We start from the raw sequence: 12,708 nt of genomic DNA on the forward strand, positions 1-12,708 counted from the left end.
GAAGTCCGAGGGGCTGTCGAAAAGGCCGTGAACGACCACGACCGGCTTGTAGGCAGCGCCGAGGGGGAGGAGGAGGAAGAGGGGGGCCAGCGCCCCCCAGATCCTCTGGGGTCGGCTCATCGTCCTGGAATCCCACCAAGGCGCAGGGGGGTCTGGGCAGGAGAGAGACACAGTTTAAGGTGCACCCCCAATTCACCTCCCCCTCCACTGCACCCCTAGATCCCTCCACTGCACCCCCGTTTTGCAAGCAGGAGGGAGAGAACCCAGGCGTCCGGGCTCCCAGCCGCACCCCCGAACCACTAGACCCCTCCCTTTCCGCCCCTCCCCGCGCCGGGGTGGGACCCATAAATCCGGCTCCCAATGGGGGTGCAATGCAGGTCAGTTCACCCCCTTTCTCAGCCCCCCATGGGGAAGGGGCCCTTTGAGGGTCACCCACACTGCAAAGTTTCTAGCTCCCCCCGCTTTGCCCCCCAGCAGCCAGCCGGGTCCCCCCCAGACCCCCCCCGTAATGCACCCGGGGGCTCCGGGGAGGACCCCAAAATCTCTCGCACCCCGGGGAGGATTTCAGGGGCCAAGACGCCTGGGTCCTCTCCCCGCCCCCCCTTGAATGCACAGCGGCAGCCCCTCCCCCACGGCCGCGGGGCGCATCTCACCTGAGCAGGGCCCCCCCGCCATCCGGCCGGTCCCTTGTTTACTTCCCGCGCCCCCCCCCATCCGCGTCAGTTCCGGAACTAGGCCCTGGCAACCGCGCAGGCTTCCCTAGCAACGGATGTCTGAGAATTCCACGGCCCCCCCGCCCTGGATCCCCCCCCGCCGGAGCTGGCAGAGAACCCAGGAGTCCTGGCTCCCAGCCCCCCCTGCTCTAACCCACTAGCCCCCACTCCCTTCCCAGAGCCAGGGAGAGAAAGAACCCAGGAGTCCTGGCTCCGAGCCCCGCCCCCACTGTAATACACTAGCCCGCATTCCCCTTCCAGAGCCAGGAGAGAACCCAGGTGTCCTGGCTCCCAGCCCCCACCCCGATCTAACCCACTAGCCCCGCTCTCCTCCCAGAGCTGGGAAAGAACCCAGGCATCCTGGCTCCCGGCCCGCCCTCCCGAGCCGAGAGAGAGCCCAGGAGTCCTGGGTCCCAGCCCCGACTCCCCCCGAGCCGGGAGAGAACCCAGGAGTCCTGGCTCCCGGCCCCGCCCCCCCCCCCCCGAGCCGGGAGAGAACCCAGGAGTCCTGGCTCCCGGCCCCGCCCCCCCCCCGAGCCGGGAGAGAACCCAGGAGTCCTGGCTCCCGGCCCCGCCCCTCCCCCAGCCGGGAGAGAACCCAGGAGTCCTGGCTCCCGGCCTGCTCTCCAGGAGCGGCCTGGCACGCGAGCCCGTTTGCAGGGCAAACACTGGGCGCCGGGGAAGGGCTTGTCAAGGGCCGCTGGAGAGGCCGGGAAGGAGAAGGGGAAACCCGGGAAAAGCCGGAACTAGCCCCGGGCAGAGCCCTGCGGAGCCGGCCCGGAGCAGGGGGCTTGGCTCTGTGGGTACCGCAGGGGGCCGAGAGCCACTGAACCAAGCCGGAGCCCCGGGGAGGATGGAAACCCTGTCAAGCTGGGGGTGCGTCCCCCCCAGGCCCCCTAGTTCCAGCCCCTCTGCCCTGCAGGCCGAGAAATCGCTGGGCACAATGGGGGGATCACACCCCACTGCCCACCCCGGGATAACCCCTGATACGAACACGGCCGGGACACGAGCCAGGCCCTCCCCCATGGACTCCCACATTCATTTCGTGCCATCGCCGGAGCGATGCGGCTGGTCAAGGTAACGGGGCGGGACGCAGCCAGAGCCGTGAGTGTTAGTGGTCCTGCAAGACCAGGGTGACCAGATGTCCCGGTTTGAAAGGGACAGTCCAGATTTTGGGGGCTTTTCTTATATAGGCTCCTATTACCCCCCACCCCGCGTCCCGATTTTGTACACTTGCTATCTGGTCACAGGTGTTAATACACCAGCAACTGCCGAATGGAATAAAACCCCCGATGTTGAGACAAATGCAGCAAAATCGCATAATAATCGAATATGACAGCTAAATATACAGCGCAATTAACACAGATTAACGCACGGGTAATAAAACCGAGCGAATACTGATGAAACCAAGATGTATTAATCACTCTTTAAGTCCAACAATCAATACACAGATGCCTTGAAAAGCCTGATGGAAAAGCCTCATTAATTACTATTTCGGCCCATGAGTTTATCAAATGAACCGATGTCTCGATTCAAGCAGCAATAGGACCGGTGGCAAACGGCTCCTATGTCTACACGGCGATGGACTCGACAGCCGTGCGAACGGGGTGAGGAGAGGACGAAAGAGCTCGTGGGCTCTACGCAGAACAGAGACATCCCCAGATTGATGCAAACGAGTCTGATGAAAAAGCCTCATTAATGACGCATTTTGCACCATAGGATTATCCTATACGTTCCTGATGATGGTAATAAAATAGGGTTTGAGGAAGAAATGCTGATGAGTCTTTCTGCACAACCAGCTCAGAACTATAGACCCTACCGAGGAAGACAAGGCTAGATCTAACCCGAGCTACCCATGAGCAAATGAGTCTGATAGACCCCATGTGCTAATTACTGGGCCGCTCCAATGACCTCATACATACACCGCTGTATTTATTAGTGAAATAATCAAATAGCACGAAATACAGTGTTACTCATTCGCAATAATAAGAGATCGTCTGGTCAGAGAAAGTTGTGTTAATTCTCAGGGCTGCGCCGATCTTTGCCTGAGAAGCTGCTAACTCTGAGCTCGGTTCGTTAATCGCGAGGTAGCGGAAATACAAAGGTGAGTCAGTGAACAGATATTAATGACCATTAGCACAATAATAGGGCTGGGCCGGTCCTTACCTCTCCAGGCAGGGCTCCGGGGGGCGGGCGGGCTGGCTCTGGTCTGACCCAGCACCGCTGTGGCTTTTCCCACCGGATCTTCACCACCAGCAGGGTTTCATTTCCCTCCAACTGGGACCGGAATCGCAAAGGGGAACTGGGATTGCAGAGGGGAACCGGGGTCCACACCAGATCAGAAACTTCCTCAGACGTCAGAGTAGCAGCCGTGTTAGTCTGTATCTGCAAAAAGAACAGGAGGACTTGTGGCACCTTAGAGACTAACACATTTATTTGAGCATCAGCTTTCGTGGGCTACAGCTCACTTCATCGGATGCATTGAGTGGAAAGTACAGTGAGGAGATGCATCCGATGAAGTGAGCTGTAGCCCACAAAAGCTGATGCTCAAATAAATGTGTTAGTCTCTAAGGTGCCACAAGTCCTCCTGTTCTTTTTCCTCAGACTGTCACTCAAATGTGTTAAGTGCCCTGAGAGCGGAGTGCGGGCTGGTGTTAGAGCAGGTGGGGGCTAGGCACCAGGACTCCTGGGTTCTCTCCCTGGTGCTGGGAGGGGAGTGGGGTTTACTGACACTCACCCCATGCTAACCCCATGACACAAACCCGCCGGTGGAAAGCATGAACCGGCTCTGGACTTGCCAATGACCAGTGAGAGCTCAAGGAAGAGGCTGAGAGGAAGAGTCTGGGCCTGGCTGGGACTTTCCAGGAGCCCCGTCAACCTTTCCAGGGTGTCATGGAGCAAAAACATGGGTCTGGTTCCTTTCCAAAGCCCAAGAAAAGGGGAACAGAAATTCCACTGGCTCAGCTCTAGGGTCATAATGGGAGCACTGGCCAAAATCAGGGCCCCATCGGGCTAGGTGCTGCCCAGACCCGGGCCAAGATCAGGGCCCTGTCGTGCCGGGCGATGCCCAGACCCCAACTGGGTTTGGGGCCCTGTCGCACCGGGCGCTGCCCAGCCCTCGGCCAAGATCAGGGCCCCATCGCGCCAGGCGCTGCCCAGCTCCTAACCAGTATTGGGGCCCTGTCGCGCCTGGCGCTGCACAGACTCTGGCTGGGATCAGGGCCCCGTCGCGCCGGGCGCTGGCCAGCCCCCAGCCAAGATCAGGGCCCCATCGCGCCGGGGTGTGACTCAGTGAGAGCTGGTCCCCCGAGCCCAGGAGCTCGCAGTCTCACTAGACACAGGAAGGATCATTATTCCCACTTGGGGAAACTGAGGCAGGGAGCGATGCCGTGATTGACCCGAAGTCCCAAAGACAGTCTGCGGCCGAGCTGGAGAGAGAACCCAGGTGTCCTAGCTCCCAGCCCCCACTGCTCCAACCCACTAGCTCCCCCTCCCCTCCCCGAGCTGGGGAAAGAACCCAGGCGTCCTGTTGCCCCGCCCTCCCCCCCGCTCAGGGCTGTGTTGGGGGAGGAGCGCTCGGGAGGGTCTTTGCAACTGCGTCTCCTGCCGGCCCGCGGCGGGCCCTGCAACAGCCCCCGCAGCTGCGTCTGCTTCCTGCCTGCGGATTGCAGCCGGGTCAGGGCCCCACCCCGCCCGGCCGAGCAGCGGGGCCCTTTGCAACCCCCCCCCCGCCCCAGGCATGGGGCGCTGGAGGTTCCTCCTGCAGCCCTGGGGCTGCGGGCGAGCTCCGGGTTCGCTCGCCCCGGTGAGTGGGGGGCCCGTTGCAAACAGCTGCTGGGCTGCAAACATGCAGGCGGGGCCAAGCCCCCGGGGGGGCAGCCCCCGCCCCCACCCCCTGCCGGCTCGGTTGCAACTTTGCAGCGCGGGGGCCCTTGCAGCCGGGCTGCGGGAGGGAGCCCCCCTCACTGGGCCGCGTTTCCCCCTTGGCGGGCGGCCCGGTGTGAATCTGGCTGCACGTCCCTCGCTCGGAGCCCGGGGCGGGGGGGCGGTTTTGCAAGCGCGCGGGGTGTTGCATTTGCGGCAGGAGGCGCGTGCAACCCTTTGGCAACGTTGCAAACCTGCAGCGGGACGAGGGGCCCCCTGCGGAGGCTTTTGCGGAGCTGCCACCGCAGGGGCCTGCTGCTGTTGCAGCTGCAGCTTTGACGCCCGCAACCTGGGTCCCAGGGGGGCTGTTGCAGTGGCCGCTTTGGAAGTGTGGCCCCCAAATTTGCAGCGGTTACAATTGCAAGTTCACAAATGCAGTGACAGCTCGGCAAGAGCGCAACTGGCTTTGCAGGCGGCTGGGTTGGATGCCTGCAACCGAGGCTGCAACTTGTAGAGGGTCTGTCGGTGCATTTCTGCTTTTGCAACCCCACAGTTAAGGTGGAGGTTTGTAGCACCCCTCACTTAGCAAGCACGCAGCCAGAGAGTGGGAGCCACAGGGGCCTTTACAGCTTTGCAAGCAGGCAGCTGGCTTTGCGGGTTGCAGATGCAAGGTTGCAAGCAGGCAGCGAAGCAGGTGGTTGCATTTCCAGCGCTGGAAGCCTAAACCCGAAGTTGCTGTTGGTGCATTTCAGTGTTTCCCTCGGCGGCTGCACCCAGCTTTGCAAGCAGGCCGCTGGCTGCTCCTGGGGCATTTTGTGGGACGGCATGGGAGGCTGCATGTTGCCAGGTTCCAGGGGGTGCATTTGAGACTTTCCAGTTGCAGTTACAGCTTTGGGGGCAGCTGCATTTGCCCCAGGGCGGCAGGTGCGACCATTGCCCTTGGTGCATTCGAGCCTTTCCTGTCCCTGCAGCGGCCCCCAGCGCGAGGCCTGGCCTCGTCCTTCCCGCTGCCCCGGCAGCCCGTGCCCCCGCTGGCCCAGACGCTGGAGCGGTACCTGCGCTCGCTGGAGGTGCTGGTCACGCCCGAGGAGCTGGAGGAAACCCGGCAGCTGGTGCAGGAGTTCGGGGCACCCGGTGGGGAGGGGGAACGGCTGCAGGCCCAGCTGGAGCGCAGAGCCGCCCGCATGGAGAACTGGGTATAGCGGGGGGGAACCCAGGAGTCCCGGGATTAGGGAACTGGGTGGGGAACCCAGGAGTCCTGGGCAGAGCTGGGAGCAGGCAGAAACCAGGAGTTTGGGGGGAGGGGTGAAAGGTGGAGGAACCCAGGAGTCCTGTGAGGGTCCCTGGAGCTTTTTGCGGGGAACCCGGGGGTGATGGTGGGAACCCCGGCATCTGGGGGAGGAGACCCAGGCGGAAGGGGATGGGAGGGATCCAGCTGGGATGGCTGTCCTGGGACAGCACTCCCTGCTGGTGATGCTGCTCACCCCCATCAGTGCAATGAGGTTGTGCCAGGTCTCAGCCTGGGGGGAGGAGCTACAGGGGGAGCGCAGGTCAAAGGCCCCATAACTACCACCCCCGATTCTAACCTTGGTCTGTCCTCCCCGGCCCCCCCCCCCCCAGCTCTCGGATTGGTGGGTGCAGAGCGCATATCTGGAGAGCCGCTTACCCCTCACCGTCCACTCCAGCCCAGCCGTCGTGCTTCCCAAACAGGACTACAGCGACTGGAGGGGGCAGCTCCGGTGGGTATCGGGGGGGCGGAGCCCAGGGCTGGGCTAGTAGGGGCTGAGGGTTGGGAGTGAGGGGAACCGGCAGAGCTGGGGGAGAGCCCAGGGTTGGGCTAGCAGGGGCTGGGGGTCGGGAGTGAGGGGTACCGGTGGATCTGTGACTCCCCCCTCCCTACCCCCTAGGTTTGCAGCGAAGCTCATCGCGGGGGTGCTGGATTTCAAGGCTAAGATTGATCAGTAAGTGCCAAACCTCCCCCCCAGTGTTGGGGGAAGGGGGGTTATATTGGGGGGACTAGATATCAGAGTTTGGTGGGAGGGGAGGGACCCAGGGGGTAGGGGTGAGAGGGGTGATGCGGGGCAGGACTGGGGGGGGCCCTGGGGATGAGGGAGGGGGTGGGACTGGGGGGGGCCCTGGGGATGAGGGAGGGGGTGATGCAGGGTGGGAGTGGGGGGGGTCTGGTGTGGGACTGGGAGGTCGCTCTGCCCCATGTCTCTCACATACCCCCCCCAGGCAGGCACTGCTGGTGGAGTACCGGGGAGGGCACCCCCAGTGCATGGCCCAGTACAGCCGCCTCTTCGCCTCCTGCCGCCTGCCCGGCCCCAAGCATGATGGGCTCCTGCTGCCCCCCCCGGGGCGCCGGGCCCCCACTTTCATCACCGTCGTCCGCAACTTCCAGGTACCCCCGGGACCCCCTGAACTGGCCCCCAGAACTGTCCATGCCCTGGGCCCCCCAGAGCCCCCTAAAGTGACATCCCCAAGTCCCCCTCTGCCCAGGTATGGCCCCCCCACACTGCCCCCTCAGAACAGCCCTGTGTCTGGGGTTTCCGGGGTGGGGGAACTGGCGGGTGTTCATGTAGGGAGTGGGGCTAGCTGACTCCTGAGGGGTTGTGAGCTGTATGTGGGGGAAATGGGGCATCTGTGTCGGGCTGGGGGGGTCGCTAGGGGGACCCGCGGTGGCTGACCTGACTCCCGGCCCCAGTTTTTCCAGCTGGACGTGTACAACAGCGATGGGACCCCCCTCACCGTGGACCAGCTGCACTTGCAGCTGCAACGGGTCAGGGGGCTGTCATGGAAGACGGACAAGGAGCCGCTGGGGGTGCTGACTGGGGACCACCGGCACACCTGGGGGCAGGCCTACAGCACCCTCATGAGAGGTACGGGGCGGCCTGAGGACCCCAAAAGCTGGGCTCTGCCTGCAGAAGCCTCATGAGAGGTGGAAGGGGGGCCCTGGCCTGGGAGACCTGGCTGGAGGTCCAGGTGTATCTCAAGATGTAACGGGAGGGGGAAAGGAGGTGGGACTTCCTGCTTTGGAAGGGGCTAAAGGGGGACCCTGTCACCTGGGGGCAGCAGTGAATGGGGTGTAACAAGGGTGGGACCCCAAAGCAGGGAGGATCTGGGTTTGAATCCTGCTTGGGGGAGGGGCTGACCCGTCCGGTGACCCCGCCCCCAGACCGGCTGAACCGGGAGTCGGCCCGGTGCATCCAGCGCAGCCTCTTCACCGTCTGCCTCGACGCCCCGGTGCTGAAGGTGTCGGACGAGCGCTACCCCAGCCGCGTCGCTGCCCAGATGCTGCACGGGGGCGGCAGCTACTCCAACAGTGGGAACCGCTGGTTTGACAAGACCCTGCAGGTGAGGCGGGGGGTGGGACTTCCTGCTTTGGGAGCAAGGGGGTGGGACTTCCTGTGTTGGAGTGCTGGGTGTGGGTGGGACTTCCTAATTTGCGGGCGGTGAAGAAAATGTAGAGAGGGAGGTGGGATTTCCTAGTTTGGACTACAGGGGTGGGACTGTGTGTGGGGAGGCGGGACTTCCTGTTTTGTGCAAGAAAAGGGGTGGAACTTTGTCACGGAGTCCCGGGGTGATGCTCTGGAACTGTTCCCCATGAAGCCAGGCAGGACTCTGGGGGAGTCTCCTCTCTGGGAGCAGCCTGTCTGCAGGACACACAGCTCCCCCGGCTCCCCGCTTCCTGGGTCTGACCTCGGAGCATTCAGCATCCTCTGCCCTCCATGCGCTCCCCACAGCGAGTCCACCCAGGGGGGTTCTGGGGGGCCCAGAGGGTCCTGCCCCCCAACTCTGCAGTCAGACATGACTCTCAGCCAGCCAGTAAAACAGAAGGTTTATTAGACGACAAGAACATGGTCTAACACAGAGCTTGTAGGTGCAGAGAACAGGACCCCTCAGCCAGGTCCATTTTGGGGGGCAGTGAGCCAGACAAACCCATCTGCACTTCACTCCTTGTCCCCAGCCAGCCCCAAACTGAAACTCTCCCCAGCCCCCCCTCCTCTGGGCTTTGTCCCTTTCCCGGGCCAGGAGGTCACCAGATTCCTTTGTTCTCCAACCCTTTAGTTCTCACCTTGCAGGGGGGAAGGGCCCAGGCCATCAGGTGCCAGGAAACAGGGTGTCGGCCATTCTCTGTGTCCAGACCCCTGCACACACCTGCCCTCTAGGGCTCTGCAAGGATTGTACCCCCTTATCCCACCCCCTAGGTATTTAAGAACTGCATAGGGGAAACTGAGGCACCCCCACACTATTCAAAGGAAACATTAAGAACAGTCCCGCTTCATCACAGACTTCCTGTTTGGGGATTAGGGGGAAGGGGAGAGGTGGGATTTCCTGTCTTGTGTACCTGGCCTGACCCTCACGTGTCTTCTTTCTCTCTCTCGTTCCCTGCCCCCAGTTCATTGTAGGGGAGGATGGCGTTTGTGGGGTGCTGTATGAACAGGCCATGGCCGACGGGGCGCCCATAGCCACCATCATCGACCATGTCCTCGATTACTGGTAACCCCTAAACTAGGACATTCAGGGTGTCCCCAGACCTGTGACCCCCTGATCAATCCCACAGGGCCATCCTGGGGGGACCCAATAGAAACAGAGGATTTGGGGGTCACATCTCCCTATAAAGCAGCCCCTCAATATTCTTCTGAATTAGGGATCCCCTTATAATGGAGAGAAGGAGGAGATTTGAGGGCTTCATCTCCCCACAAGGCAGTACCCCAACTGTGCCAATGTTGGGACTCCCCAAGATGGGGTATGGGGTTCACCCTTCCCTATGGGATGGCATTCCCTGTACCCCCAAATTACACCTGTGTTGGGGAGCCTCTGAACTGGTGGGGGGGTAATTGGAGGTCCATTCTCAGGGGGCAGCAGCCCCAGATCCCCCATTTTTGTCCTGTAGTGGGGGGCCCCAAAATGGGCAGCATGTGGGGCTGGAGCAGGCTGGTGAGCGGGAGGAGTGGAACTTCTTGTTTTGGGAAAGGGGCGGGACTTCCTGCCTGGGGGGTAGGGAAAGGGGTGGGACTGTCTGCCTTGGGAAGGGGAGGGAGGTTGTGGGGGGGAGAGGGCAGAATATCCTACCTGGGGAGTCTGTTTTTGGGGTGCAGTTTCGTGCCCCCAGCATGGTAATTTTGTGGGGATCCTCCCATCTGACCCTGGGGTCTCCGGCAGCAAGGACCCTGACACGGCACGTGCCCCCATGACGCCCCTGCCCCTGCCCCCCAAGCTGTATTTCTACATCACCCCCGAGATCCAGTGGGACATTGAGCGAGCCAAACAGAACCTGGACATGTGAGAGCCGGGGGGGCATGGGAGGGCACGGGAGGTAATATGGTGCGGGGAGAGGTTGGGGGTTCAAAGGCGGAGGGGAAAGTTGGGGAGGGGTGGGGGGCTATTGGGGAGCAGGAGGTCAGGAGGGGGCAGAGGGGAGGGGATGGGGTATTGGGGAGACAGATGGTCTCAGCCCCCTATCTAACATCTCTCTCCCCCCAGCCTGATCACGGACCTGGACATCAGCTGTTTCACCTACCGGGGGTTTGGGCAGGGGCTCCCCAAGCGCTGGGGGTTGCGCCCCGACTCCCTGTTCCAGGTGGCTCTGCAGCTGGCCTACTACAGGTGGGGCCCTCGGGGGATACGGACGAGAGCGGCCCCGGGGGCGGGGGGCTGGGAGCACGGATGGGAGTGGCGCCGGGGGACCAGGCTGGGGGGCGGGCAGTGGGGGGGGCTGTGTGAGGCAGGTTCGTGTGAGGCTGACCCCCATCTCCCCCCAGGACCCACGGCTCACTCTGCGCCACCAGCGAGGTGGTGTCCCTACGGCGCTTCCACCAGGGCCGAACGGACGCCGTGCGCCCCGCGGCCCCCCCTGTGCTGCGCCTGGCCCGGGCCATGGACACGCCCCACAGCCAGGTAACGGGCCCCCCTCACCTGATCCCCCCATGGCCCTCCCGCATCCCCCCGGTGCTATGCCTCGCCCAGGCCATGGACACACCCTCCCATGCCCCACAACCAGGCAACTGGCCCCCCACGGTCCCACAGCCAGGTAACCAGCATCCCACAATCCCCCACTGCTCTCCCACTGAGCCCCATGGGCAGGTATCCTGTCCCCCCATGGCCCCCTGTGTTCTGCCCCTCACACGAGTTCTCCACGCACCCCCCATTCTGACCCGGCTTCCCCCGGCCCCCCAGGATGAGGAGACGCTGTCCCTGCTGCAGGCGGCCGTGGAATCTCAGAGCGCCAGGACCGAACAGGTGAGACAAGCCCCAATCCCCCGCAGAGCCGGGACCCAGGCGTCCGGGCTGGGACCCTCTCCCCAGGTGGAGGGAGGTGGGAGGCTGGGACCCAGGCGTCGGGGCTGTGACCCTCTCCCCCCAGGTGCTGGCCGGGCAGGGCATCGACCGGCACCTGCTGGGGCTGAAGCTGGCGGCCATCGGGGACGGGCAACGGCTGCCGGGGATCTTCATGGACACGGCCTACGCCATCGCCACGCACTGCCGGCTGCTCACCGGCCAGGTACAGCCCCCCCGGCACCCCCCAACGAACTCCTCACCTGCCCCCCGGCGCCCCACGCCATCGCCACGCACTGCCGGCTGCTCACCGGCCAGGTACGGCCCCCCCGACACCCCACAACGAACCCTCACCCGCCCCCCGGCGCCCCTACGCCATCACCACGCACAGCCGGCTGCTCACCGGCCAGGTACGGCCCCCCCAGCACCCCCCAACGAACCCCTCACCCGCCCCCTACGCCATCGCCAAGCACTGCCGGCTGCTCACCGGCCAGGTACGACCCCCCCAGCACTCCCCAATGAACCCCTCACCCGCCCCCTACGCCATCGCCACGCACTGCTGGCTGCTCACCGGCCAGGTACGGCCCCCCCGGCACTCCCCAACAAACCCCTCACCCGCCCCCCGGCGCCCCTATGCCATCGCCACGCACTGCTGGCTGCTCACCGGCCAGGTACAGCCCCCCCGGCACCCTCCAACGAACCCCTCACCCGCCCCCTGGCGCCCCTACGCCATCGCCACGCACAGTGGCTGCTCACCAGCCAGGTACAGCCCCCCTGACCCCCCCAGCGAACCCCTCACCCGCCCCCCGACACCATCACCACATGCTGCCTGCTGCTTACCAGGCAGGTGTGTATCCCCACTGCCCCCCAGCTATCTTCCCCCCCCCCCCCCGCACCAGCTACTCCGTGTGCTGCTGTTATCCACTGATGGCTGCTCACCAGGCTGCTATGGGCCCCTGCCCCCCAGCTCCCTCCTCTCTCTCTGCGCAGGTGTGGGAGGGGAATCCCTTCACCCGGCGGCAGTAGTGGGCTCGTCCTGCCTCCTCCCTGGAGGTCAGCGGTGGGGGTTCAGTTTGGGGTGCAGGCAGGCGAGGGGACTTGGGGTGGCTGCCCCCTCACCCCACTCTCCCCCCCCACCCCCCAGGTGGCTTCACGCTCCGACTGCCTAATGGTCTACGGGCCGCAGGTGCCAGACGGCTACGGGGTCTGCTACAACCCGCTGGACGCCCACGTCAACTTCGCCATCACGGCCTTCAACTGCTGCCGTGAGACCCACGCCCGGCGCCTGGCCCGCACCCTGCACCGGGTCCTGGACCAGCTGGCCCGTCTGCTGGGGGAGAGCCCGGAGGGCGTGGACAGAGACGGGGGCGGAGATGTGGAGGGGCAGCCCTGACAGACCCCCGCCTACTGCCACGCGCTCCTCTGCAGCACCCCTCGCCCCCTTACCCACCCCCTTGCCCAGAACCCCTCTGCCCCCCGGTTACCCAACATCCCCTTCTGTGCCTGTTTGCGCCTTACCTGGAATCCTCTGTGCGTCCTCTGCCATCCTACCCAGAATCCCCTTCTGTGCCCCCCTCCCCTCCTTACCCACAATCCCCTCTGCGTGGGGGGCAGCACCCTCACGTTCACACAGGTAATTGGGAGACCAATCTAACTTATTTTCTGACTGACGGAAAATGAATAAAAATCATGGTGCCATTTGTAGCTATGTGGTGTCAGCTCTGAGTGTGGGATCCCCCCGAATGCCCCCTTCCCAGGGGTGTGGTGCCCCTATTGGCCCCCAGACTTCCCCTTTGTGGGGGTGTGGGACCCCCAGTGACTCCCCCTACCTGGGGGCAAGGTACCTACCAGT

General features: G+C 63.7%; 1 protein-coding gene across 5 annotated transcripts; it reads left to right on the plus strand.

Moving 5' to 3' along the window:
* Nucleotides 1-332: 332 nt before the first annotated feature.
* LOC119842567 (carnitine O-acetyltransferase-like) lies at nt 333-12,560 on the plus strand. 5 transcript variants are annotated; one of them, XM_043497201.1, is made up of 14 exons: nt 333-377; nt 5,549-5,773; nt 6,198-6,316; nt 6,485-6,538; nt 6,813-6,978; nt 7,282-7,456; nt 7,753-7,931; nt 8,977-9,077; nt 9,744-9,863; nt 10,065-10,187; nt 10,343-10,478; nt 10,758-10,820; nt 10,945-11,082; nt 12,001-12,560. In XM_043497201.1, the coding sequence occupies exons 1-14, from the start codon at nt 372-374 to the stop codon at nt 12,247-12,249; spliced, it is 1,854 nt and encodes a 617-aa protein (XP_043353136.1). In that variant the 5' UTR covers nt 333-371; the 3' UTR covers nt 12,250-12,560. The 5 variants fall into 5 exon arrangements, with proteins under 5 accessions (XP_043353136.1, XP_043353138.1, XP_038226823.1 ...); XM_043497203.1 differs by lacking the exon at nt 333-377 and adding an exon at nt 2,729-2,817; XM_038370895.2 differs by lacking the exon at nt 333-377 and adding an exon at nt 4,271-4,518.
* Nucleotides 12,561-12,708: the final 148 nt, after the last annotated feature.

Source organism: Dermochelys coriacea, chromosome 14, assembly GCF_009764565.3.
Source record: "Dermochelys coriacea isolate rDerCor1 chromosome 14, rDerCor1.pri.v4, whole genome shotgun sequence".
NCBI classification, from domain to species: Eukaryota; Metazoa; Chordata; order Testudines; family Dermochelyidae; genus Dermochelys; species Dermochelys coriacea.